This window comes from Acanthopagrus latus, chromosome 6, assembly GCF_904848185.1.
Source record: "Acanthopagrus latus isolate v.2019 chromosome 6, fAcaLat1.1, whole genome shotgun sequence".
Classification (NCBI taxonomy): Eukaryota; Metazoa; Chordata; class Actinopteri; order Spariformes; family Sparidae; genus Acanthopagrus; species Acanthopagrus latus.
In genome coordinates this window covers 10,489,826-10,517,492 of record NC_051044.1, presented here as the reverse complement: position 1 = coordinate 10,517,492, position 27,667 = coordinate 10,489,826, and the positions used below count along the sequence as shown (strand labels likewise).

The 27,667-nt window shown below is 41.1% G+C and overlaps 2 protein-coding genes across 2 annotated transcripts in view; one reads left to right on the top strand and one right to left on the bottom strand.

The window, feature by feature from the left end:
- The window catches only part of necab3 (N-terminal EF-hand calcium binding protein 3), a 40,121-nt gene extending 23,792 nt beyond the window's left edge, over positions 1-16,329 (bottom strand). The window contains exons 1-2 of the mRNA XM_037100676.1: positions 16,010-16,329; positions 9,119-9,143 (exon numbers count right to left, since the gene is read on the bottom strand). Of these exons, the coding sequence (XP_036956571.1) occupies positions 9,119-9,143; positions 16,010-16,135 (151 nt within the window). The 5' untranslated portion in view covers positions 16,136-16,329. The remainder of the gene's footprint in view (positions 1-9,118; positions 9,144-16,009) is intronic.
- A 2,062-nt stretch (positions 16,330-18,391) lies between these two features.
- rbck1 (RanBP-type and C3HC4-type zinc finger containing 1) lies at positions 18,392-26,747 on the top strand. The gene is made up of 13 exons (XM_037100674.1): positions 18,392-18,619; positions 18,720-18,767; positions 18,984-19,128; positions 19,894-19,990; positions 20,587-20,785; positions 21,088-21,248; positions 21,346-21,519; positions 22,947-23,107; positions 23,270-23,366; positions 23,864-24,043; positions 24,160-24,258; positions 24,771-24,914; positions 25,008-26,747. The coding sequence occupies exons 2-13, from the start codon at positions 18,728-18,730 to the stop codon at positions 25,086-25,088; spliced, it is 1,578 nt and encodes a 525-aa protein (XP_036956569.1). The 5' UTR covers positions 18,392-18,619; positions 18,720-18,727; the 3' UTR covers positions 25,089-26,747.
- The last annotated feature ends 920 nt before the right edge of the window (positions 26,748-27,667 follow it).

Here is a 27,667-nt window from a genome sequence, read left to right as displayed (position 1 = left end):
TCCATTATGGTAAGTTCTAGGGCTGAAACAATGTATTATTTCAATTTTAAATGAGTATGTTTATTACATTTCTGAGGTATTACTTATATAAAATGTCAGAATGTCACCAACCAAACAACCATCCAAACAAACAACCAACCGACCATCAAGCCAGTCAGTCAGCCAGCCAGCTTCCAAGCCAACCAGCCACCCAACCAACCAAAACCTGAATTTATCCAATTTACAATAATATAAAAAGTTTAAATCATATTTGACAAGCTGGAACCAGGGAACAGGTTTTTCTTGGTTTACAAAAATATCAGAATTGTTCAACTTTCAGCACTCGTTATGAATTTGGATTGGTGGCATGCACTCAAACACAAAAAAAAAAGTACATTTTCACACTTACAGGTGCTGTATGTACAGTATAAGCTGATGAACTCATAATCACTAATTGTATTACCACAGAAACTGTGCAGCAATATTCCTCAAACTGTAAATCTACAATAGAAGAGGCTACATATTGTCGGCAGATTGCCGTTTTTTTATACTTCTCCTGATAGTTATCTGCGAGCACAGCTTGTTGTGACAGACAATGCACAGAAAAAATCAATAACAGCAGATGAATAGCTCGCTTGTCATCTGTGAAGAAGTGCTCCTTTCGTGAGCCTACCATCAATCTGTTTACTGGCACAGATACCATAGATCAGTCAGCAGTTAGGCTGCCAGAGAGAAGCGGATAGATGTTTTAATCTTCACAAAAGAGTCCACATCGACAGATAGACCGAGCCACGACAGACACTCAAGCAAGCAAGCAATCAGAAGTATATATCGGAGCGAGTTGGACGCTCAGTCAATGTGAAGCGAAAGACAGAACAGAGTGGTCAGAGTGGTAAAACGGAGCCAAGATGGCACACGGACAAATTAGTATGAGTGTGAAGCATTTGTTGAATCAGGCAACCAGACTGATTTCGTCATAGTGGGTCACACAGCTACTGAGACAAACAAAAGCCAGCCAGCCGTGTCTTCACTGTTATTTCCGCTCATTTTTTTGTACTTGGACACATTTCTAAAAAAAAAAAAAAAAAAACCCTCTGAGTAAAAGACGACTGCTGGCTTCATAGCCCCGTCCAGTAATCTGCCCATATAACGACCCTGTCAACACAAAGGCAAAGTAAACGGGAGCAGTTTAATATGCCACGGGGTTCCAGTTGGCTGACTCAGCAAAGCTCAGAACTCAAGGGCAAGCTCGTAGGCCATCTGTTCTGCCGGAGCCTCTCTGACGCTGCCCGCCATCACCTCTGACATGAATACATAACGCCCTGCCCTCGCCAATTTGGCCTTGGATGGTCTTTTGTGATCTTCCTCCCACCTTTATATTTTCTTTTCTCTCCCACTTAGATGCAGGACCAAACTCGTAACAGGACTTCAGACATCTTTTACGACCGAAAAACAAAACATCGTCTTGAGTTGGTAGCTGTGCCCCTGCTTCTCTCTAGGGTATTGAATTGAGCCACAATAGAACTCGGTTTGAAGAATGTGAACGCAGTGTTTTACTTTTACCACACACCGCATGTTTTTTTGAAATCCGGCATTGCTCGCAGGAGTTCAGACGGACTTGACTATGAAATCCTTTAGATCACCACAGTCATGTACTATTCACTGCTTGAGAAGAGAAGTAATCTGTATTTTAGAAAAGTGTCATTTTCGGCTTCCACTTCTCAGATGGTAATTCCCGACAGAACTGCTCCGGGGCACGGGGAGAACATTATGTTAATTCTTCAGATGAAGAAGTCATCATTTTCCTGAAAATGCCCCAGTGCGTAGTCCATGTTCTTCACTTAAAATCTCCTTCTTATATAAGCAGAACAAGCATGATTAACATGGTTGAAGACTTTGTGGGCTGCCTAGACTTGATAGCTTCAATTAAACTAAGAAAGCAGTCAGCTTTAAGATTTAAACCTATCAGAAGAGAAGAGATGACTGCAGTCATTATTGGTCTTGATTTAACATACTGCAAAGAAACTTCATCTTAAGAAGACAAAATACAGAAAAATGCAAATTACCAAAAATATCTCCGCATCAAATAATTGACTCTAAAACAATAAAGATTCCCTCAGTATGGGGACGATATCACACTTTTATAAGCCTTTGATACTGAGTTCACACAGAATATATACCATCTGTAGTTAGTTTTGTTGATCTGAGGCCAAAGACGTCTTTGTCCTCCTCTCCCTGTGTTGTGTTTGGAAGGATTCCTATATTCGGGGTGCCAGACGGGCAGCAGTCATGCTCAAAGTGACACTCGTGATAATCTGTTTGATGGACTAACGATGACTGCTGGCAGTCTCTTCTATTTGCGTTGACAGTTCTGCGTTAAATGTCATGAAACGGGATGACCGACAATTACACAAAGCTTCGGCCTATTTGTGTTTTAATTCTTCTATCAGAGTTCTGTGATGATTGATTGTGTGATTTGAGTCTTTGGTTAGTTGGCTTATAAGTCGATTTTGTTGCACTACTCTATACATTGAGAAAATAATAACCCTATTATCTGACTTTTGAGTGATTAATGCTTACTGTAACAAATACAGTAGGGGAGTCGGACTTTATAGCATTTGTACTAACTTTCTAAGTAATAGCAACAACAATGATAAAAGGAGCAAACGTATATTTTTCTCGCACACACTAAATGCCAAACATCCATCCTGATTTTAATCTCACACGGGTCTTCCAGGGATTGTTGGCGACAGATGGCATCAGATGACGGCCTTAACGGGATCGAGATGAGAAGAAGCAGGTGGGGGGGGGGATTATGTGTTATCTTGATAGTCATACCTGTTGGTTGCTGCTGTCACCTTCAAAACGCTGAATCATCCCTCCTAACGCTGTCTGTTCTGATGACTAAAAGGGAGGGCTGTGAGGGCGAGATGGGAGGAAGGCAGAGCTGATGTTGACACCTATTTTGCCAAACGGAACATCCTCGTCAAGCCGAGCATCAATCCTAAGTTGACGTGTGTCATTTATGTGTGTTGCGTTTTCATCGCTGTATTATTCATCACCGGGCTCGTGCTGCTTCTGCTGTTTCTGCCCTGATCGATCGTCTAAAGTCGGGGCCCCGTGTGAGGCCGCCTGGTAAGGAGAAGCACTGAGACCTTTTACTGACCCAAAACGGCTATAATTCATTTTCTAGACCACTACACTCTCTCTCTCTCCCTTGATTAAAGCTTGCAGCTGTATGTTAACGCATATAGTTCTGTAGTTGAAGCTGTACATCGTGCAAATGTTTTGCTACGTTTATTGTTTCATCTATCATTTCCTTCCTGACACCTATTTATTTGATCAATCAACCCACGTTCAACAACCACCATTAAATCAGTATTTTCCCCAGTTCAGAATTAGCTTGATTTAAATACTTTGCACATCCCTGCACAAAACTGTATGTATATATTATTTTGAATGTGTTCTGTGTTTACTGCACATACAAAGGGTAACTCCTGATGAGGTGAAACGTACTTGGCAATAAACCAGATTCTGATTCTCGCTGACTGAGACGTTTAAAAATCCACTGCGTCAACTAACAACTGCTCGGTGCTCTTTTATTAAAAACTGCGCGCACCAAAACGTCAGTGACTGTCGTCGGCTTTGTATCATCCTCTTACGCTCCTGTCGGGGCAGCTGCACCGACAGATTCCCAACCCGAACGCCAGCTGATGCCTTTAAACGAAATAAATCATTCCCGCATGGCCCTAATGTCATATAAGACACACAAATGGGTTTCTCTAAATGGATCACAGACTCCAAAAAACACTCATAACATGCACATTATGCAAAGCGTGAACACATAAAGAATTGCTCCTGTCACGTTTCCATTGCTATTCCCGGAGCAAAAACAGTTTCCCCGTGAATAACTTCATTTTGCGCAGGTGAATCATACTGAATCAGCAGATGTTGTTGACCTGGTTTTTAAAGAGAACAGGAGCTCGTTGAACAAATACCTTTGTGTGTCTTGCTAACTTTTTTATGTTTGGAATGTTGTTATCAAAAAGCTAGGAGGCTTGAGATGGAAAGGCTGCAAGTCTGAGAAACTGCATTATTCTAACATATTTTGCATGTCGAGTAATTTCGTCATGCAAGACAAAGAAAAGAGGGAGAAAAGGATCACGAGGCTCCACTTTATAATTTATCACTGAGGCGCTGTATAGCTGTTTCATTAGCCAACAATAAACTAACCATTGTGCTGAACACAGATGTGGGTATTATAATATTCTCAGCACATCTGACTGCGTTATATCCCCCTTATTAACCAGTCGAAAACCTCCATGCGGCTCATCCTGCCCCACAGGAAATTCCATCATTACTGTGAAAGAGAAGAAGCTATAAATCACCACGTGGGTTGAGTCAAAGGGAATACGCATAAACTGCCCTTTTTTATACCGAGCCTGGAAAATCACTGAGGAATTTCAAGGTGAGAGAGGGAAACAAAAGTGTGAGGCTGCTCCTTCAGCACAGCAAAAACAGACTTATTGGCCTCTACTCCTTGAAAAAACGTCTAAACAAAGTGTTCAGAGGATAAGAGTAAACAAGAACCAAATGAACGAAGTGAGAAAGTCCGGTAAAGTAGGGCAAAAAGTAGGCCGCACTCTTATCTCTCCAAAGGTTAGTCCCATCGCAGCCTCTCCTAAGTGGTTTATAAATTCCCACGGACGCATCACAGCTTCAAAAGCAACTTGTGTTACGTAGAGAGCCGGGCCCCGGTTCTTTATGGCAAACTCCTTGTGCACTACTGTACACCCGAATCATCTCAGATTCGGGTATTCTTAGCATCGATGCTCTACTTAAGACTGCGTTCCACCACCACCAGGCCATCTGTGAGGAAATCTGTGATATAAGCTGCCTTTTAGCTTCCATACTCTGATTTAAGCCCGCATGCCGCTTTTAGATCACACACACACCCTTTCCTGCTTCCTCGATTCTCCACCTCACTAATGGTCTGAAGCTGGCTGGCCTTCTCCTCCACGTCGGAGCACACGTCGGGCATGCAGCGAGGTTCATTATAAGCCGTCAAGTCGAAAAAGTGTGTTCTCTATCTATGCGTAATCTATATATCTGAATAAAGATGACAGCAGATTTTTTTTTCTTTTTTTTGCTAAATTCAACGTTTAGCACTGTATTGATTTCTATAAAAAGGATGTCAGTTATCAGACATAAACCTTAAGCTGGTAAAGACAAACATTTCAAACAAGGTCACCGATCTGTGACCGTCCTCCCAATTAGGCAGCGGCACGACTGGAGCTACACAAGATGGCTAATTATCCTCAGGATTTCATGCACTCAGGTAATAGTCAGTTTAGACCATTAAATGTTTGGAGAACAGAAGTGAAGGCGAACCGAAACGTGAGTTGGACCAAATTTCTTGAATTTCCTCCGGGATCAATAAAGTATTTATCTATCTATCTATCTATCTATCTATCTATCTATCTATCTATCTATCCATCTATCTATCTATCTATCTATCTATCTATTTCCATTCAGCTCTTTTCTTCGATAAAACAAGTAGAACTCAAAGTCCTCTTCGTAGCTTTTTGCCACAGTCAGGTCGATTTTATTTACAGTGTGTGTCGCACACAACACTCTCAACTGCAGCTCAAAGACCGTCAGTTACAGTCAGAAGCTTTGGGAAAAGTTGTTAAGTGCAATTTCTATGGTCAATAATCAATTTATCCCAGTTTTAATTGATTTTGTGGCCACTTTAGGCCACTTACTTACTTACTGTCTGACTCACTAGATGTGGACTGTGGGTATAAGCCTTGGCTGATTATACATATCATGGACTTTAAATAGAACTCAATAGTGAATCAGAGGATGGTGCCCAGTAAGTCCAATGAGAATTGCACGCCTGGCGCGTACACCAAAAAAAGTTTCCTCATCTCTGAGTTTAAATCCAGATTGTGCAGCCCACTGAATATGCACAGTAGTAGTTGAATCACTTTTCTCACAGAAAGTTGCACAAATATAAAACCTCAATGGATAAGAAAAAATAATACTGCAAAGAGTTATAACTGACCTTGTTTACCGTTTGTCCTGTCAACAGTTTTTTGGGATGAAAATGCTTTTTTGGCCACGCCCCGCTGCAATATCGTGAATAACCACTGGGCAAAAGTGAAAGCAAGGCAGAGTGGCACACTAGTATGCCAACCATGCTTTGCATTCAAGTCCCTGTCTCTACAGGAAACATCTACAACAACCTCCTAGCTAGCAACCTAGCTAGGAGGTTTCGTCATTTTAATACCAGGGCTCCCCTCCCCACCTGCAAAACAAATCTCCTCCCCCAACGCTTTTTTGCAGGGGATCATCGCCACATCCTGCTAAAAGACACTAAAGCTAAAGTGGAGCTGAGGTGCTTGAGGCAGACAACAAGCGACCCATTTAACTAAGATGTAGCAACTGACCCATTGGCTATATAGAATAATGTCTGGAGAAGCTTTAACATTTAAGCTTTCACAAACAATGAGTCCTTAAAGCTTCTTCTGAGCCAGCAGGTCCATAGGCTGAGGGAGGCCCTGCATTACAGTCTAAAGTTCCAGAGAAATACACTACATGAACCTTGAATGGGGAATAGTATCCTCATACTGTCACCCATCAAAAGTCAATGAAAGGAACAGATGAGACGATCCTAACATTGTGCAGTACGCTCAGTACATCATCTATTTTTACAGACATAATCTAAAACACATATACTGTTTTATTATTCAAGACGCTCCACTTGTAAGGACCTCATCTTTACTTTGTTGATAGCACATATGCAACCTAATCCCAGCAGTGTTTATTACAAAAAGATAAAGAGCAGTGAATGCAGCGCAGTGTATTTTCTTTGTGTTTTCTCTTATATATTACCATTTTTCTAGACAACTGAACAATATTCTCGGCTGAAGAATGAAGTGAATACATTCTGCTGGAAGCTGACGAGCAGTTCATCACGCGCAACTCTCATCAAAGTGAAGGTTAAGAGCTGTTGAGAGGTAATTGCTGTTTGAAGGCAATGCTGGTTGAAGCCCCCTGTAACATTGCAACAGTGTCCCATGGATCCCGCTCTATGCTGATGTGCTGTGGCACCTTATATAAATATCTTTTCTGGAAGGGCATTCTATGCTGCAGTGGCAGCATGCAGCAAGGGAAACATTATTTAAAATCTTCTGTTTGCCAAAGCAATATTCCTTCATAAATATGTGATGTGTTGGGCGAAGTTTGCACACAGAACATTCAAATTAGTAAGTTTTATTCATGGTGCAGTGTTATGATAATATATTGAATAGGTTTTGTTTGCAGAGGATTGAATATGGTAAACGTGGGATCATTTAGCATAATTGCAGGAGGTTTGGTTTCAGCACAAAACACAAAAAAGCAAAAGTATCCAAAACAAAGACTTCTTCAGGTATTGATTGCTGTCTCGCAGACTCAAGGACAAAGGATTTTAACAGTAAAAGTTTTTGTCATTGATCAAATGCAGCCACTCACACACAGAAGAGATGCTGCTCGTCGCTTTTAAGAACTGGAACAAGTTCAGTCACATTTCTTGGGACTTGTTTAAATCTACAAAGTCACGCAAGACAGTCACTCAAGTAAAATTAGACAAGACAGCTCGAGGAAAAGCGGGCACATGAAAAAGTCATTTAATTACACTACAACTCCCAGAATGAATTTGACATCAGAGAAATGATGATGAATGGCAGTGTATGAGTGTCCAGGGGATACTGGAAGACAAATCGTGTCTTCAACAAACCCTGTTTGATCCCCTGCAACGCTTCAGTGCAACTTACAGAACTTGCAGTCCCCTTAATGCCGATACGCTGTGCAGTAACATTTTACTGGGCCATTATATGTCTCGCTGCTGGTCTAATGAAATCTTGGCGGCAGTCCTTGGCAAACAGTTTTGAAGGATATTAGATTTTGCAATGACTGCCCGGATATTGTACTGAAAATAACACTTATTTACCATCCATAATATATGCATGCAGTGTAGTCAGGATAAAAATGGTGGAAGTCAGTGTTTCTGCAAACCACGGATGAGTTTGTAGACTGCGTTCCACATTGACATTTCTACAAAACCTGTCATGTCAAGTTCACCTTACATGTTTATGACCTGACTTTCATGTTACAGGCGAGAAAGGCTCCCAGGACTTAAACGTTAAATACTACTCTCCCACATTTGTGTTCTTGAAACCAGTGGTAGTTTGTAAGGTAAGGATAAAAAAAAAGAAGGAAGGAGTGTGTTTAAAGAGACCTCCGGTCATATCCAGCCACCAAAACGGATTTTTTCAGCCAACACACAATCTTTTCTGAACCCTAATGATTGTTTTTTGTGTCTCAGCCTTACCAGTCACAAGCACAGCGTTGTCACAAGACTCAAATTAAAGAAACGTAAAGTGGCATCATATCCAAGGTTTGCAGAGATGTACATAGCCAACACTTTTTTTTCTGGCAACTGGGCTGTTAGCATTGGTGCTAGCCATTAGGTTTTATGTCATTTCATGCCATATTCTGACATGGTCATAGCGACAATCACATTGTTGCTCCTAAACTTGCTGTCCATAGATGCCACTCCTCACAACCTGCTTCAAGGTGCTAAACATTAGCGGCCATCACACATTAACGTAAAAAAAAGTGTGAAATTACTGAAATACATCCTTGTCTATGAAAATAAGAATGTATGCAGCATTTCTAAATATTGGGATTCTCTAAACGTACATTATGATGTTTGCATTAGCTAACATGGCCAGATAATCAGTGATTTACTGCTAGAACACTGCAAGCCTCAGCTAGCGTGACTCATTCATTTGTAGACAGCGCCAAGTCATCTATGGAGACGCTGACAGAGAGGAGCTTCATTTCGTGTGACGTGTTCATCCAGTTGTGGCTATAATCCAGAATCTTAGCATCATTTTAATTGGGTGGAGAAACTTGTCGGAGCGTGAAGAGGAAAGGGGGGCTCCACTTGAGGAGGCATTTATGCAAATCCGTCATTTCTCCGCCCAGATTATCTGAGGCATGATAACAAGTGGAGGAATGCCAGGAGACAACAAGCATGCATTGTGACATTTTATTCATCACAGATCATCGTCGTGTGCTGTTTACTCACCGTTTTTGTCCGCTCGGCGGAAAATCTAAAGGAAAAAGAGAGAGAGAGAGAGAGAGAGAGAGAGAGAGAGAGAGAGAGAGAGAGTGGGGAGGAGATGGTTATTACCTCTTGCCAAGCAATCACTATACGCAATAAGACAGCGCAGATTACTGAGAGTCATGACGATTTGTCAGAAACACAATAGGATGTTTGACGCTCGCCGTAGAGGGTTTATTTGTTCTGCAGCATTGAGGAAAAACACAACATGGATGTTGATGGGACTGTTAGACTCTGCATGTGTGAGTCATGGTAGGCTGAGTGCCGTTTATGAGTACAAGCTGTAAAATAGGTGGAACGGTTATCACTTCTGAAGTAAACAGTCATTTCAGAATGAGTATAAGCCAAAGGGGTAAACAGTCATTTTCTTGCAGGTGCTTCAGTCATGAAAAATCATATTTTATATTACACAGTATATTTCTTTGAATATGTTTAGCTTGATTGAATTATATTGGGGTGGATGATATATATTGTTATTGCAAATATTTTGTTCAATGAATGTAGCTTAAATGTTAACAGTGGTTGATTATACTTATACAAATGAAAAGACAAACAGAGGAACAATGACCATAACCTGAGGCTCATCCATGTTAGATTCAGGCAGGAACATGAGGCCAGCTGATGTCCCTGAGCACTACGTCTCACTGAACAGCAGTGGCCTTATAAAAAGATCAACTCCAAGCATCAATCACTGCTGATAATGGCTCCTTGTTGCAGCTAAATGCACTCACTGGCAATGGCTGCGACTGCAAATTGTATCCATAGAGTGGATGGAGCCACTGTGACATCACCCCTTAGTTTCTGCACTGCTGTTCTGAAGCTTCAAGTGTGGTATTCTGGCCATTGCCATTTTGTTTTTTGTTTTTTTTGTATGGCTAGAAGTGAGCATATTGGACTTAAGGGTGGAGCTGGTTTTGATATCCTGATCTGACTGAGAACCAGTGGACACGCTGCAGTGGCGACTTGTGAATAACTAAGTAGTCACACCCTAAAGCGTTCCCTGAAAAATAAAGACAAACAAACTAGCAACTGAGGCCATAAAAACATTAAGAAACTCTTTACTAAGTGAGAAGTAGGGTCATTTTCTCATGAGTTTACATGGAAACAGATTTCTTTTTGAAACCAGCTGAGTCACCCCTTGCTGGCGGTTGGCACTGGCTTTGACTTTTCAGTCTTGAAAATAAGCTCCACTTATCACTCTGTCGTTGGAACACAATGCCCACCTCAGACTTTTTTGCACTGCAAACATTTTTAACGCCTCACAAAAGGGAAAAGCACGGCTGCAATTAATAACATTAATGATGGCTGGATTACAGTTCGGTGTTCCAGTACGAGGGCCATGCTGGCTCATTTACTGCTGAATTACACAGACGAGCATTAATCACTCCGTGCTTTTCCCGCTATGACAAAGTTAAAAAATGTCTGCAGTGAACAGGGCCCACTTGGGGTATTGCTGCCGTTTGCTGGCCCATGGCCACTGCTGCATTGCAACCTTTGAACATATCTCAGTGTTATTCAATTGAAGCTGATCCATTAACAATAATGTAATGTAATTATATCAATGTATTGTTTGTTCTGGTACGGGCTAATTCTTTGTCATGTGTCTACAGACAACACTTGGCGGACGTATTAGTTCTGGATCCTTTCACTCCAGTCCCACTGGGGTTATTCTGAGATGGCTTATGATCAGTGAGGGAGGCTGCAACACTGAACGTACTTTTATCTGTTATAACAGCAACCGTGGTGACAACGTTTCTGAATGAATAGGGGATAAATGGACACCTAAACACAAAATCACCACATCGAAAACAACCACTAGATTAAGATGCATTCAAAGCAGGAAATCTGTTACGAACCTCTGAAGCGTTTTATAGGTCGTAGGTGGTGCGCATGTTGTAAAAAAACAAAAAAACAAAAAACAAAAAAACCAAAGCCCCTGAAAACTGAGGGATATGGCAGGGATGAATGCAGGACTGGCTGACATTTGTGCATAACAAAAATATGCTTTCAAAGATCTGTTCGTCATTGCTGGTGATTGCTATTCTTCAGATTGTGCAACTGGAGTTGGCAGGGATTATTGTAGTAATTGTCACGGAGGCTTATGGCGTGTCGGATGATGAAGGGCTTATTTTATACGGAGGTTTTAAAATTCACAACCACCAATGACAGCAAATGTATAATACAGCCTTTGCTTCAAGGCAGATGAACATAAACTTGCTTGACAGAGATCAGCTGAAAACAACAACAGAGCAACTTCAGTGCGGCTGGATGACCAACACTGGGAGAGTCATTTTTATTGGCTGACATGGAGGAGACACCAAACACCATCACTTACAGCTGATCATGTGAGGGGTATCTTGAAAACAAAGGCTGCCTCCTGGTCAGCAAAAGAAAATTTCAGTTTCCACTCCAGTCCAGAACAGCAAAACACAACATGTTTTCACTTAACGGCTTCGTTTGTGGGATCTAACAACGAGGGAGGATCTGAGGACCACAAACTGGGCAACCGCTCAAACAATGAGGCAGATTTGAAACAAGTCCCAAAAGTAACCATAATCACTAAAGCACTTATCTGGACTGAAAACAAAGGTTAGGGTCCTGAAAACACTGATTATAGTCATCCATGGAATTGTTAAGTTGCATGCAACCAAAGAACGGTGGATCAAAGTTGAAGTGGGCTCTTGAAAGTCAAATAGATGTTTACAATTGGCTGACAATTTTAATCATCATGTTTATTTTCATGTCCCATAAGTGGTTTACATAATTGGACTAAACTCAGTGTCAACTGTGGCCCATGTAGCACCAATAAAGCTGTTGTCTAACATGTTAACAAGGACCATAACCATGAAAATAAAATGAAAAATCTGCTCCCTACTGAGCACAAAGATGTGTTTCAAGCAGTTAAACATCTTAGGAACGACGAACCACTTATTAAACAGTTATTAAACAGTCTCAATTTAATGGCACTAAATGACCTCCATACTGTAAGCAAACAAGAACATCAGCGAGAAAAAGTTTTTTTCTTAATGTCTAGTCACTGAGTCAGATGTGATGGCAGAGTGGATGAACTGAGGAGTCTCACAGCCCGAGGAAAGAAGCTGCGCCGTAGTCTGGTGGCACGGCAGTGTGCTGTATTGTCGGACGGCAGCAGATATTGGTGAAGTGAGATGTCTGCAAAGTGCCCAAAGGATACTTAAAGACCACACCCAGCCCAACCCTGCTGCCATCTGGAAGACGCTTCCACTGCCATACCACCGTACTACAGAGCAAGCTTCCTTCCTCAGGCTGTGACTCCTCAGCTCAATTTGATTGTTGTAAATTGACAATTACATGAACCGTTAATCTTTAACAACTGGCTTATAATGTAATATTTTAAGTTCCCCTTGATACCGAGGTATATTATGCTGTTTGTTTTATAAACATAACATAAAAGAGAATGTTGATCACTTTTGCCTTCACACAACAAAATGACTATTAGTAAGCAACCAAATCTTGTAGCTGCAGGATTATTATAATAGATTTTGCTTTTTTGCAACATCATTATATTACAGTTATCAATCTGTGTTGAAAAAAAAGAAAGTGCTTCGCATTTTTCTTTCACTCGCTTCCAAAACAAAACATGCTAGCCAGATAAAGATCTTTACGACGCACAGCGGTGGCACTCATACTGTTTTCATCCACAGGGGGCGACATATTCAGCAAAAGTTAAAGTTCCTTGTAGCTGCTTTAAAATTCAATTCATGAAAAGTAAGTTAGCGTGGAGAATCTGCATTTAATGTCATCCTGCTTTACACTTCATAATACTTCAAATTAATGTAACACGCACCAACTCTCTTACTCTCAGCAGTTTCAGAAGACTTTGATAAATGCAAATTTTTGCGATTTCAATAAAACTTGGGCACAATATCCAGTCCCTCCATGAATAAATCTCCGTCATGAATTTTGCAATGAAGCAATGCAGTGAAAATGGAAAATCCGTGATGTGTGCTATTCCATCGATCTGCTCTCTTTGCAGTTTTCGACTGTCGGGACTGACAAGCTCATCGGTTTTGACCGACGGGTTTTAGTAACAACAGAACCTGCCCTTCATGTTCGTTTTCTATATAGGTCAACAAGCTCACGGTCTGCACTCGTGCCCTCTGCCTGTCAGTGTCTGACTCTCTACAGCTTCTATCCTTACTAATAACAAGATATGCGTCATTCCAAACCGCATCACAACACACTCGCTGCTCTATTTTTTGATCCATATGTCTGGACTCGAAAGGTAATTGGAAATCTGCCAGTTGCTGTCCCCCACACCTCCCTTATTCATTACATGAATCTCCATTTCATATTCTGCTTGCTGTCGGCCCGTGCTGCACTGTACAGCACATCCTTTCCCTTCACAGTCAGCACACTTTTTCATTTCCCCTTTGGCACTGTAACCTATCTGAGGCAGCAGTACTGTTACAGTTGCAGTGCTGTTGGAGTCATTTGTTGTCTGGTTGTGTCTTTGGGCTCTCCGGTGTTAGGAGACGATAATGCATCATTTACAGCGAGCCCAGAAAAGGTCAGACCTGCTTCCCAGAGTGCTGCTGCTCTGATGCCATGGTGGCAGGTGTTAAGTCAGTGGGTTTTCTCAGGCTGTGATGACACACTGTTTTATGCAGGGCTTTAGATTTTGCATTCAAGAAAAAAAAAAAGAGGAAGCCAGCGCTGATGATTTATCATGTATGTGCCATGTTTTTCCATTTTCCACGCAGATGTACACTTCTTCAACTTTAAGCACATTTTATTCCTGTTTCCTCGGGTGCCTGATGTTATTTTTCAAAAGCAGCAAAGCAGGAGCAGAGCAGAGGGAGAATAGATGAACATCAGGAGAGATAACACGTGCGAGAGAGAGAGAGAAATCAGAAAGACTGGTGATCCAGAGGCAGAGCCACGGGAAAAAAACACAAAGCCAAGACACTCAAAAGCAACAACATGGAGGATAAAACCTCCTCCTACGACCATCACCAGAATCATTAGCTGTCCCTGGCCTTTGAACAGGACGTGTTTTGAGGCACTGCTTTCACTCGCACTTTGGGGAATGTCCATCAAATGAATCTCTGCATCTCTAACATCGCCGACCAGCTCATTACCACGTGGAAAGGACTCGATTTGTGTGACGTATTGATCGCTCTATAATTGGCATCTGTCCGTTGAATGTGTAACGGAGCAGCATGTTTTTTCTTTTAAATAAACTGAACACAGTTTGTACATTAATTATCATCCACATTGTAATTCTGCTGCATTTCCTGCAGACTATTGAAAATCAATGTGCACCACTGCAATAATAAAGTTCATCCACTGGCATTATCCCTGAAAATCAATCACCATTGATCAGCATTACAACAGGCACAAAAAAAAAAAAAAACAACAAAACATTTATGGTTGCTTTGAGGCTCATTAGCTGAGCTTCTGACTTTATTCAGCTTTTTCTACATGATAGGTACCGGTTGAAAGAACCTCATGGCAGCTCATCCTGCTTTAAATAAAAGAAAAATGGAGTCCCAGCGGAGTAATTAGAGAAACCTAGAGGCAGGAATAAAATGTCTAGTAACTGCACATAGTTTCTCCTTTCACAAATAAAAAGAACGACGCAAAAACAAAACAAAAAAAAGAAAGAAAGAGAGACAATGAGCAGACAAGCACGGCAATCAAAACCAAGACAGCATGTCCTTCGGTGGATGCAGTGTGTTTGTGGTATTATCTCCCAAACAGGCGGTCGTAGGCCAATCAGACATAATTATGTTTTTTGAGCGTGGGGATCATCAGAGCAGAGCGCTACAAAAGAACTCAAGGCTGAAGACTAAATGAGGAGGTGCTGTGCAAACACGTTCAGGGACGGCGTGCACAGTGTCAACTCTGCAAAAAAAAACAAAAAAAACAATGTGAGTAATGTGCCCCAGTTTTATTCGACAAGGCTGCCTGTGCAGTGCATTAGTGACAGAGCAGACAGAGAGCTGTCAGTTAGACCAGAGCTCAGCAGTGGGCGCAGACACTGGCCCACTAACCCGGGAGGAGACAGTATGTGACGGCTGGATAATGACCGTGTTGATGGATCGTTTTTCTTGTGCAGTGTTGCAGGTTAATAAGGCAGCAGGTGTCGTCGGTTTAAGCCCCACATTGAGTGTGTGCAGTCTGTGTGTGTGTGTGTGTGTGTGTGTGTGTGTGCACGCGTGTGTGTGTGTGTGTGTGTGTGTGTGTGTGTGTGTGTGTGTGTGTGTGTGTGTGTGTGTGTGTGTTTGTGTCAGTGGCGACGAAAAACAAACACAATAACAACAACAACAACCTAAATCAAGTTCAGTCGTGTTTTATCAATGATTTTCGATGAAACACAGAAAGGTTTATTGGGTGTGTGTGTGTGTGTGTGTGTGTGTGTGTGTGTGTGTGTGTGTGTGTGTGTGTGTGTGTGCGTGTGTGTGTGTGTGTTTGTGTGTGTGGGGGCAACAAAAAGAGGAGAAACCCCAGCAGCCCCTAAAACCTCTCCAACTGTGAGAGCTTAATTTATCATGCGGTGGGAGCAGCTGCAGCTCTTCCTACTTTTTCTCTGACACACACACACACACACACACACACACACACACACACACACACACACACACACATACTGTATTATCATTGGGTGTGCAACATTTGATAAAACATTTCTGTTTTTCACTTTCTTGGACATTTTCTAGACGGAAACAAGAATAAGAGTCAGAATTGAAACTGGTGACTGTGTTTCATACATTTTGATACCTTTTGATTTTCTGTTCTTGGATGCAGCTTTTATGCATTTTAATGCAATTAATAAACAAAATGATGCATGAGTAAGGTATTACTTGCACTCACATCGTGGAAGATAGTAAGCCCTTGTCCGGCGGTGTGGAGCGGCTTCTGCTGCTGCTGCTGAGCCAGGAGATGCTTCTGTTTGGCCGACTGCAGGCACATAGTGATCATCTCCGTACAAGCCAGCATCTTCGATGGAGAGGGAGACGAGTCGAGACGCACCTCGGATCGCTTCAGGCAGAGGTCTGAAGTCAAGTAAAACGGTCGGTGGAGGAGAGAGGCAGCTCCGCAGGTGTGACAGATACCTAGAGGAGGCGGGCGGTGGGACTGGGAGACGCTCTCTGCAACTTTGTGGCTGAGCTGCAGAGCGGAGCTGCCAGGCCCCGCCCCCTCCTCCCGCTGGAGCCGCTGTGATTGGCTCCTTCATCTGCGCCGTGCATCTGGATCGAACTGCTCACTTCATCAAGGCCAAATCCTCCCGAGAGGCTCTTAACCTTTAATGGAGCATTAACTGCAGGAATTACAAGTTAACCTGTTTTATTTGTATTTTTTTTAAAGGTACATTATGTAGTTTTCGGGGGGAAGAAATTGTAATCAAAAGACTAATTTTTATGCCTAAACAAACTAGATAAACAAACATTCATGACTGAATAAACGGACTGACCTGAAAACTTTGTTTGTATGTGACAAACCCTGCCACCTGTCTGGCTTCAAACTGTGTTCTGCGTACCTTATTTTCCTCAGAGATGAGTTTGTTTATTTAGTAATGAAAAAGAAGTATTTCTAAATACCGTGAATATCAAAATTATGAGTTCTGAATTTCCCTTTCCATATCTCCTTTGTTTTCTTATCTTGTCCATCTAGCAGTTCAGACGTCAATTATCAAGTCAGCATTCAATTTAAATTTAATGCAAACTTAATGTTGTAAAATATGACTCTTAAAGGTCATTTTGTAGTTTTGTGTAAGACATTTTAAACAGTAGAGTTTATAAACATGTTTTTATTTTTTATTGTTATGCCTAAACAAACTAAATAAACAAACTCTTTGTCTTCATGACTGAATAAACTGAGTAAACAAACTGACCTAAAGGACAACACAATTTCATACTGTTTTGCTTTGTTTATATGTGGCGGACCCTGACACTTTCTAGCTTATAACAGTGCTCTGCAGAGTTTATTTTCCTCTACGAACAACTTGTTTATTCAGTCATGGAAAAAATAAATATGTCTGAGTTTGAATTATTACCTCGTTGATATTGTAAATATTAAAGTTCTGACTCTGAATTTCATCTGCAAAACTTCATTGTTTCCCATTAAATTCATGTCTCTGCCAACTTTGAGCTGAAAAATTAAATCGATCAACTTTTGTCAGACACCGCCACCTGCTGGACATTTGTCATAATCGTTTAAACCTTTAGAGAAACATACATGTACTGTGATTCTAATTGATTACACTGGTAACTCTAGTTTTGCTGTTTTATTCTGTCATTATGAACTCAAAGTAGTGTCTGTGAACTAGAGTGTAACTGTTGATATATTTATTGTTTAACTTCTTTTTCATTTTGAATAATTTTGGTTGTATTAATGCAAATTGCAAACATTTGGGGATAGGTGTTTTTGTTTCTTATTCATATTGTTCATATTGTTTTTAATACTGTTTTACTTGTGTTTTTTAATTAAAACAATAAATGTATTTATTACTCCTGTTTTAATTGATGCACTTTGTTTTTGCTATCCGTTTTGCTGCTGTAATAATAATATAAATGTCCCCATTGTGTGACTAGTAAAGGATTATTGTATCTTGTCTTATCTTATATAATACGTCTATAATACACTTTACACATATTACAGACATATAGCTAAAACTATTCTAAATAATATGTACCACCAAAACTTGTTTTGTATATGACACTGTCATTACAGCATAAAATCATGCATCCCATGTTATGAGGCTTTCAATTTGTGGTTTTGTGGCTTTGTCTCATAATAAAATTTATCCCTCATGCAACTGATAAAAGAACACATATAGTACACAAAAACAAGTTTATGTCAAAAACTGCCATACAAATATTATATAACCTATATGTGCGTGTGTGTGTGTGTGTTATTATAAAAAACAGTGGCATCATGTAAATACTTCGTATTTGATAGTTATTATTATCAGGAGTGATGTGAAAATGTATATTAATATATTATATTTGTATAGCAGTTTCTGATATGAATCTTTATTTGTGCTTAATGTGGTGTGAGTAAAAAGGTTTTGTTTATGTTTACATATATTCATCAGTTGCATGAGGGTTAAATGTCGTATTAGATTTGTTTTTATGTAAATAATCTATTTTTTAATATGAATATCTAAATATATATCTAAAATGAACTTGACGCACCAGGAGGTCCTCAGCAGTGACGCGGGGGTGGGGGGGGCGGGGCTAAAGTTCCGAGCTGTCTTCCTCGAACATGACTCAGTTTCACTTTCCGTTCCGACCTGCCATCCACCGAGAGGTCACAGCTGGACGGCAGGAAACACACAAGTAGAGAAGTCCTCCCTGGACGGTATTCCCTCCTTCAGGTCGGGATTTATAAACTTTTCCTTCTCCTCCCGTCGCCTGGAGAGGAAGTGGCGGACTGAATGCGGACGTGACAACGACAACCACGACTCGACCCGAGGGAAAGGTTAGGATGTAAACTTTGTCGCCTCACGAACAAGCTGTATTTCCTCGTTTTCTATGACGTGTGTGCGTGACATATATCGTGTGTTACCTGTGTTTTTCAGGTGCAAACATGACCTCTGGAGTTACGCCGACTGTCAGTTTGGAAGAGGGTGAGCTCCTCCGGCGTTAGTTTCGATTTTCTCACCTCACACGAGCTAAAACACACGAGACAGCATGAATATCCATTGAACAGCCCTGTGACATGAGGTCTTATACAGGCTGCTGGTGATTGTAGTCTAACATACGTGTCTCAGTTTAACATTAAAGGTGAGTCATTGTTTTTGATAAGTCATATGGACCCCCCCCCCCTTCCTCTCCCCCTGCAGCCGAGGAGCTGGCCCTGTCTCTGGGTGAAGCCCTCAGCAGTGGGGACGGACAGGAAGCGGCCAGGCTGTGTGAGAGACTGGCTCAGCTCTGCGTCCCAGTGTCTGTCAGAGTCAACAGTCAGGCTTACCCCCAGGACCCCATCAGGTGAGGATACAGCTGTGAGTGTGTGAGTGTGTGTGTGTGTGGTCATGTGTCAGTGTGGGACTTCCTCTTTTTTGGGGCCAGATGTTTCCAAAACAGACACCACTTGAAATTTAAGAGGGCTTCTCCTTCTGTGATGAGGTTTGTTTTGACTCACAACGCTTGAATTGGGATTAAAGTAAATCAAGACATGAGTGAAGTATGGCTGCCCTCATGAACGTGTCACTTCAGACATTTCCTGAAATTACTGGCTTTTTCTCCATGTAAGAAATATGTTAACACGTGAGCAGCTTTCTTCCCACAAGTGAATTAGAATTCCCACATGTGGAGACAAATGGGCAACAAAAGTGTGCGTGTCCCCCGTGTGTCTGCACCTGGTTACCACCTCGAGACAAACAGGTCGGCATATGATGCATAAGAGGGCTGTTACAATACCTGATTGTCACGGCCAAACTAAATCATGGTTACAATCTTATTGTGATATCTAAGTAAAAATGTTATCTCTGTTTACTCTGTGTTTTGTTAAATAAATTACTTTTAAAATGCGAGTGTAAGGAGATGGACAGGGTGGTCTGTCACCCTAACTTTACGCTAACGCTCCAAACACCCCTGCTGAATTACTCACACAATATAATCATGTATGTTTTCTTAACAGAATACCAATGTAGGATTTATTTTTCTTGTATCATGGTAAATGTAAATGGTATATTAACAACAACAACAACAAAAATGATGACAAGGTTGCTTCTGTTGTCTTTTGTCCCACAGGCTGCTGGTCGGAGTGGAGGACGCCCAGTCAGATAACTACATCCCAGTGACCATTGTGGTTTCTGCTGACATGACAATCGCACAACTTAAAGACAAGGTATGGCGTTCCAGCAAAAAACAGCTGTGATCTAACGATCCTATTCTATCACATAGGTCACTAAAACGGATAAATATGCGTCCATGTGACTTTTCATCAGGTATATTTGACCAAACAGTGCAGTAGGTACAGGCAACAACTGACATGTTGTGTTGAGGTCAGATATCTTCGTCATGAGGTCGTATCAGATGGAACATATTTTCAATTCATGGCATAAAGGAAAAGCATATTCAGAGATGTGATTTTATGTGTATGCAACATCTGGACATAATGTACAATTGAAAACGCTGGTTGAGCATTTCAGCTGGCATAAAGCATATGAAACAAAATTTCCAGCTGTGATCCAGAATCCTGCCATGATTTATAAAAGATATCTCAGATTCTTGGGGTTTGGCCACAGTGATCCATGATGTCTTAAGAAACACTGAGCTAAGACCTGGTTTATTAAGTCTGTTTTTAACAATCTGCTACACTTTGTGTTAGAACGTGCCACTGTTACTGTGTGTGTCTGATGATATAAATGTCGTTCTTTATAGCATCAAATGTCATTTATGCTACAGTTAGCGATCTGTTAATCACTCGAGTTCCGCTCACAGATCAGCCACGACTTCGGGTTCGTCCCCGCGCTGCAGCGCTGGGTGATCGGGAAGCGGCTGGCTCAAGACCGCGAGACATTGTACAGCCACGGCATCCGTAAGAGCGGCGACCAGGCCTTCCTGTTCATCCTCTCCGCTCATGCTGCTCATCTCACGAAGCAGCAGCACAGGCAGGAGCAGGAGCAGCAACGCATTGAAGGTCAGCAACACACACACAAAAATCAAGAAAATCTGCAAATACTAGTTGTTGTTATTATTAGCTACTATTTTTGTCAATAATAATGTAAATTTAATAACTTTTTGTTTTTTTGGTATGAACAACAAACTACTTGAACAACACTTACCTTAATTTGTGTTAATTCTGATCAAATTGGAATGAAATGAGACAGATGTTTGTCAGCACTTTGAAAAAAAGATTTAGGTTCAGCTCCTGCCTTGGTTACAGGAGGACACAACAAGTAATCAAAAACTGGTTCCGTTGGAATGACAATCTTTTCATAGGCATCATGGAGTCCATGCAGTCATTGCAGCTTTTGCCCAGAGGGCTGGGCGAGGGTGGAGACGAGAAGACAGGTCTTCCTCCAGAGTATCAACTCATTCCTCCTCCTCTTCCTCCAAAACCGCTGAGAGCTGCCAGACCACCTGTGGCTCCTGAACCTGAGGTCAGGATACAAACTGTGCATCACACATTCTGTCTGCAGTGTGACTGAGTCTGAAAGTGTCTACATGGTCTGTGTGTGTGTGTGTGTGTGTGTGTAGCATGGCTGGACCTGTGCCATGTGCACGTACAGGAACAAACCAACGCGACCTGGCTGTGAGATGTGCGGAGGGGATCGGCCGGAGGATTACGAGGTGCCCAACATCTACGAGCCAGACCAGCAGGAGATTCTTCGGCTTCAGCAGGAGGAGGTGGCCATGATGCAGTACGTACAGGTAATGGCTTGAGTTCCTGAAGTCTTCTCAGCCGGAAGCCAAATTTGTAGCTGAATTTCACCCAAAACATGTAGTTGTTGTGTAGCATCCAATCAGCAACAGAGCCTTAACACATCGGAGCTGGAGTCATCTTTGTGTTCCTGAAACTTTTAAAGGATGTACACACCCAGTGTTCAGCTCTGACATGAAGTCTTAAAGTTTACAATATTCAGTTTTTCTGAATATTGTCGGTATGTGTAGATTGAATAAATGGCAGTTACTGAGGTCATGATTAAAGGTGGTGTTGTAACATTAACACTTTTAATAAGAGTGTCAAAAGACATAATGGACATCATAAAAGTGGTCGATTGTATTGGATGGCATTAGGTCGTACCCAGAAAGTGGCCGCTGAGCGAAGAAATCCATCCAGACGGTCTTTCATTTATGAGAAAATAATCATTTTAAAAGCTTTTCACAACAATGCTACCACATGTAAACACAAGCTGGACACAAAATGTGTCTGTTTGCACTTTAATGTTGGAATAGAATAGGAAAATGCCTTGAAATTAATAATGACAACAATTGATCTTTCTTGATTAATAGATTAGTTTTTTGGTTTTGTATTAAATGGCAGAAAATGGGGAAAACATTTCATGAGTGTTTCCCAAAAGCCAAGAGAATAAGTTCGCTGACGCAGAAGAGAAAATGTGTGATTGTTTACCAGAATGGTCTGCAAATAATATAATAATCAACCACTAAACCATTAATAGTTACAGCTACACAGAGCATATGATGGTCATCATCTCTCTGTTTCACCAGGACATACGTGAGAATATGACAACACATCAGCCAGATACTCTCTAAATGCCACTTTATCCAGACTTTAATGTTCCATTTTTTTAAGCTGCACAATGTTGTCAGTCTGTTTTGCAGTTTGCACACATTTTGAAATCTCACAGTTGGAAATGTGTGTGTGTGTAGGTCTTTGTTAGAAAGCTGCCAAACCTTGACGCATGTACTCATTTTGAAAATTACAGAACTGAAACCCAATCTGTGGAAACCTGAGTGCACTTAATATTTATTGTGGCTCCCTTGTACAAAAAAAAGGATGTTTGGTGGTTGAACTTAATTATACTGTATGTTTGATAAATGGAGAACCGGTAAATTGAATTTATAGACGAGGAAACCAAATGGATTAATATGTGGGGAAGCAAACGTAACACCCCCACAGAGAGGAGTTCATAAAACTTCAGGGACAGTCATGGAAACTACTAAAGCTGATGCCAGCAGAATTTGGCTTTCGGCAGTTTTTAGTTGTTTCGCTTTCCATTTTAAGGAAACGGGCTTCTGCTGTTTTTGATGTGTCATGATTGTGTGTTTAAAAAAAAAAAAAAAAAAAAAAAATCTCTGTTTGGTGATTGACCTGAAACCTTTTCTGTGTGATGAAGGCTCAGCAGGAGGAACGACAGAGAAACTACCTGCACCTCTTGGCAACAGAGGAACAGAACCTGATCCCCAACACCGACGAGACCGACTGTCCCATCTGCTTCTCCCACCTGCAGCCAGGAGAGGGCATCGTGCTCAGAGAGTGTCTGCACACCTTCTGCAGGTCCGATGCAATCCATGATCCTGTAGCTCAGTGATTTGCGTATTCTGACTGCTTCCTAAAAGTCTACAGTGCCACGTGCCATGATCAGCAAAGTGTGCAGAGGTCAACACTTAATGCATTTATACATTTGGGTTTTGTGTATGTGTGTGTGTTCTTGTTCAGGGAGTGTCTGAAGGGGACAGTAGTGAACAGTCAAGATGCTGAGGTGTCCTGTCCCGACAACTGTGAGAGCAAGCTGCTGGACCGAGAGATCAAAGAGGTGAGTGTTAGGCCAAAGAACAAGAAACTTACACGAGTATAAAAGCTGCCAGCATAGCTTTATTTCAGTTGTTTCTACACATTAGCTGTTGGTAATGTAACATGAAGTCGTGTATGTGTATCTGCACTGTAAATGTACAACTTTAATCTTGTAATATTAGCACCTGTTGCCCCTTTATTTGGAACCTAGAATTATGTTGTACACGTGGTGCCCATTGGTAATCTTCATTATTTAAGAAAGTCTCTTTGAATATGATAGAATGAATTCACCTTAGAATATGTTGAGCGACAGAAAAGGGCGGATCAGTCAGTGGGGGTGGAGTTGAATTTCAAATAATATTAGGTCTTTACTGAAATTTTAATCCATGCTTTAAAGTTAATTAAAACAAAACAACACATTAGAGCCTCTAATAGGCATGAAGGGACATGTTTATTATTTTTTTATCTAAGCAAAGTGTTATAATGCTACATTATTCCACTGTATAAACTTGGATTCAGTTGCTAACAGAAGAGGAGCACCAGCGGTTTCTGGAGCTGCGCCTGAGCATCGCGGAAAGCCGCTCAGAGCACAGCTTCCACTGTCAGACCCCCAACTGTCGAGGGTGGTGCATCTACGAGGACGAAGTCAACGAGTTCCCGTGCGAGCTCTGCAACGAAACCAACTGCATTCTCTGCAGGGTAATCTCTCTGACAGCCACTGTATTAACTGACCAAATTTTTTTTTTTTAGTACCATGTTGGGAACTGTGGAAGCACCAAACTTAAAGGAAGTTGTGTGTGTGTGTGTGTTTACAGGCCATCCATAATGGCATGAATTGTAAGGACTACCAGGATGACCTGCGCGTCCGAGCAGAGAACGACCTCGCGGCTCAGCAGACGAAACAGATGCTCGAGGTAAGTCGACCTCGCAGCTCTCTGTGTGATCACTTGGCACGTGTGTGGACTCCTGCAGTCTGTTGCACTTCTGACAGGAAGCAGGTTTTTTTTTGCAGATTAGTGGTTTGAGTAAAGCGGCACGTCAGTCTTGCATCAATGCAATACCCAGCACACCACAAACCCCAGCAGGAAGTTGTGCAGGGTCTAGAATCTAGACGAGAGATTAATTACACACCAAGAGTCGACAAAAACTGTTAAAAATGTCAGGCTCTTATCTTTAGTTTTAAAAGGTCATGAAATAGAGCGTATAAGAAAGCAGACAGTCGGGTGTGCCACGATCTAGGTCGAACACATTTAGATTATTTTTGAGTCAAGTGAGTGACCGGTATTGTGTAGCTGTGTCATTTTGCTGTTTTTGTGTGTGTTTAAAAGTCGCTGACGAGCTTGCCAAGTTGCATCATTTTGTGTTATTCATTCTTGATGGACTAACTGTATTTTCTGCGTGTGCATTTCCATGTAATTCAATACAGAGCCTGCTGCAGAACGGGGAGGCCATGAAGTGTCCACGGTGTGACATCATCGTCCAGAAGAAAGACGGCTGCGATTGGATCTGCTGTCTGATGTGCAAGACAGAAATCTGCTGGGTCACCAAACAAGCTCGCTGGGGCCCAAATGTAAAAAAAACATTCACTTAGACATAGTTACATATCCATCAAAGGCTCATGTGTTCAACTTTTTATTTTCTTTTTTTTTTTTGTATTTTACAGGGCAGGGGCGACACATCCGGTGGCTGTGGGTGCCGGGTCAACAATCAGCCATGTCATCCCAACTGCCAGAACTGCCACTGAGTCAAACACACTAACAAACATGCACACAGCTGCAAGCGCTTTATAGTGTCTGAAGAAGAGCAGACCTCGGCTGATGCTCAGGCTGTTAGCTTAATGCTAGCTACATTCTTGTGTTGCTTTGACCTCTTTTACTCAAAGGTTCAGTGTGTGGTCTTTAGTGACATCTGTTGGTGTGGTTGCAGGCCGTCTCTCTTCTAAAAACAAAAAGAAAACGTGCCCTAACGTGGTAGATATTGATTTATTCTAAGGGGGAAAAAAAACACCATGATTCTTAGTTTCAGGTGATGTTAGACCAATAAAAACATAATTATGTATTATATCTTTCTACCCTTAAATACTGCACACTGGACCTTTAACTCTAAGCCTTGTTTCAGATGTGCTGCACACCTCATTAAAGTTGCCTTAACCATAGATGTAAATGTTATACAAGATTGCCAGCTATGTCTCTTATATTTCCACAGCTGACTATACTGTCAGTGTGAGAAAATAAGCTTTATGGGGATCTGCTGCCATAATAATATTTGCGATTCTTTGACCGGTTTGGCCGATTGCTTCTGCTTCCGTCATAATCAGTTTGATGAGCCAGCAATGTTCTCATGTAGAGATGCACTAATTGAAAATCTTCTTGGCAAATGTTAATGTTTTTAACTATTCAAGCATAATTGACAGCATAGACAAACATTTATACATTCCTAATACTCGGTTGAATATTAAATGGGCCTAACTTGGGTCTGACCTGGTTCACGGGACCTTCTCTCATTCTCACTTAAACAAATCTTTAAATAAAGTGCTCCGTGATTGGATAGAATTGCATCCAACTGAAAATGAACTGCAGAATGTTCCACTTCATGTTGTGAGCTATGTTATGAATGACTTGTTCATGAAATCGTCCACGCAAATTTGGTTTAAATTTAAGACCCGATAAGTATTTTCGCAGTTTAAACTGGTATCCAGGACTCTTACTGTGAAAGGTAAAAAAAATGTAAGGAGTCCACACAGATAGATCTGACACAATGTCGGATTCGTCCAATTCCGGTTCCTGCTTTGTTCTATCATCTCCAATATCCTGCTGACTCGCTCCAACTCACAAGGTCGACGGAACAAATACAAATGTCACTAAACTCAGAACAACTCCGTAAATTCGGAATTCTTTTTTGTTTGTGTGTAAAGTCTGGCTCCAGCTAATTAACTAGAGCTTACAAAAATGTTTGTCTATGATTGATTTGAAGTTTTTTAAATATAATTCATAATTTAATATATAAAACAGAAAAATACTTACAGACAAATGAGTACAGTCTTCCTAACTAAACTGAGCAGACATTCTAACAGGTGTTATTGCCATTTATTGCTTCATACGTGAGTAACAATGAATTTATATTCGCAAATTTATATTTAGCGATAGATTGTATTTCAGTCAGCTTATCAGACTGCGGTGAAGGATTTTGTTTACATCGAAATGAATGTGTTCCCAGCTGCTCTGACGCACTTATTACCTTTTGAAATATCAGGTTAAAATGTAGCACAGTGGACAAACAATGATGCTGTATTTTTGTAAGGTATTCAGAATTTTATCTGTATTTCTGAAACGTTCATTCCTCGAGTGCTGCAGCCACTACTTGTAGCCTTTTGTTATATATAAAATATGATGTTTACATCTTGTGTCTGTGAAGTTTGTTGTGTTTCACTTGTGTGTTTTCCAAGAAACTGGAACCAGAGGCTTGGCACGCGAGCGATACTGTAACATTAAAGGATAAGTTCACCCAAAAATGAAAAGGCAGCTATTATCTACTAACTGATGGAAAGTCGGTTGAAGTTACCAAAGGACTCCATACAGATCATCAGGTGCAGTCCAAGTCTCCAGAAAGCCTAGAGATCCCAAATTGAATCGAAGACATTATGTATTCCTCCCACTTGAGCTGGGGTGTGCTGATGTTTCTAGCTTGGCAGCTACAGTGAAGAATTTGGCTTTGAGAATCGTGTCAATAATGTATTTTTGAATCAATTTGGGGTCTCTGGTCTTCCAGAGACTTGGATTACGCTGGATCAGCTGTATGGCCATTTTATAAAAATAAAAAATAAAAATAAATAAAATGTTACTTTTTCTTGTTTTAAAACAAGTCCCCATACTTCAGTTGTTTAGGAGAATGATGCAAGGCTGTGTTGCTGCGAAGCTCCGGAAGTGTTTCATGGACTCCAAAACCTCACCTGACTTTCCACCAGTATGGTGGTGACTTGATAATGACTGAATTTTTGTTTTAAGGTGAACTTATCCTTGAACTTCAAATAACAAGATTGACAAAATGCGGCTGGATCTTACAGGAAAAGGCGAATAAGAGATAAGCATGACAAAGCTGGTTAATGTTTATCAGAATCAGTTCATCGTGTGAGCCTAAGATGCCATAAAATGGCCAATGTACCAAACCTGATAAACTATCTCTGAGGAAATGGAAACGTCATTTTTTTGTTACACAATCAGATAAACTCGTGTGATGAATTTAGAGGTTGAAAAGAGATCAGATGTATCATCGCTATCATGCAAATGTCCACACTGGTGTACTTTGCTGTCCCAAAAAACTGGG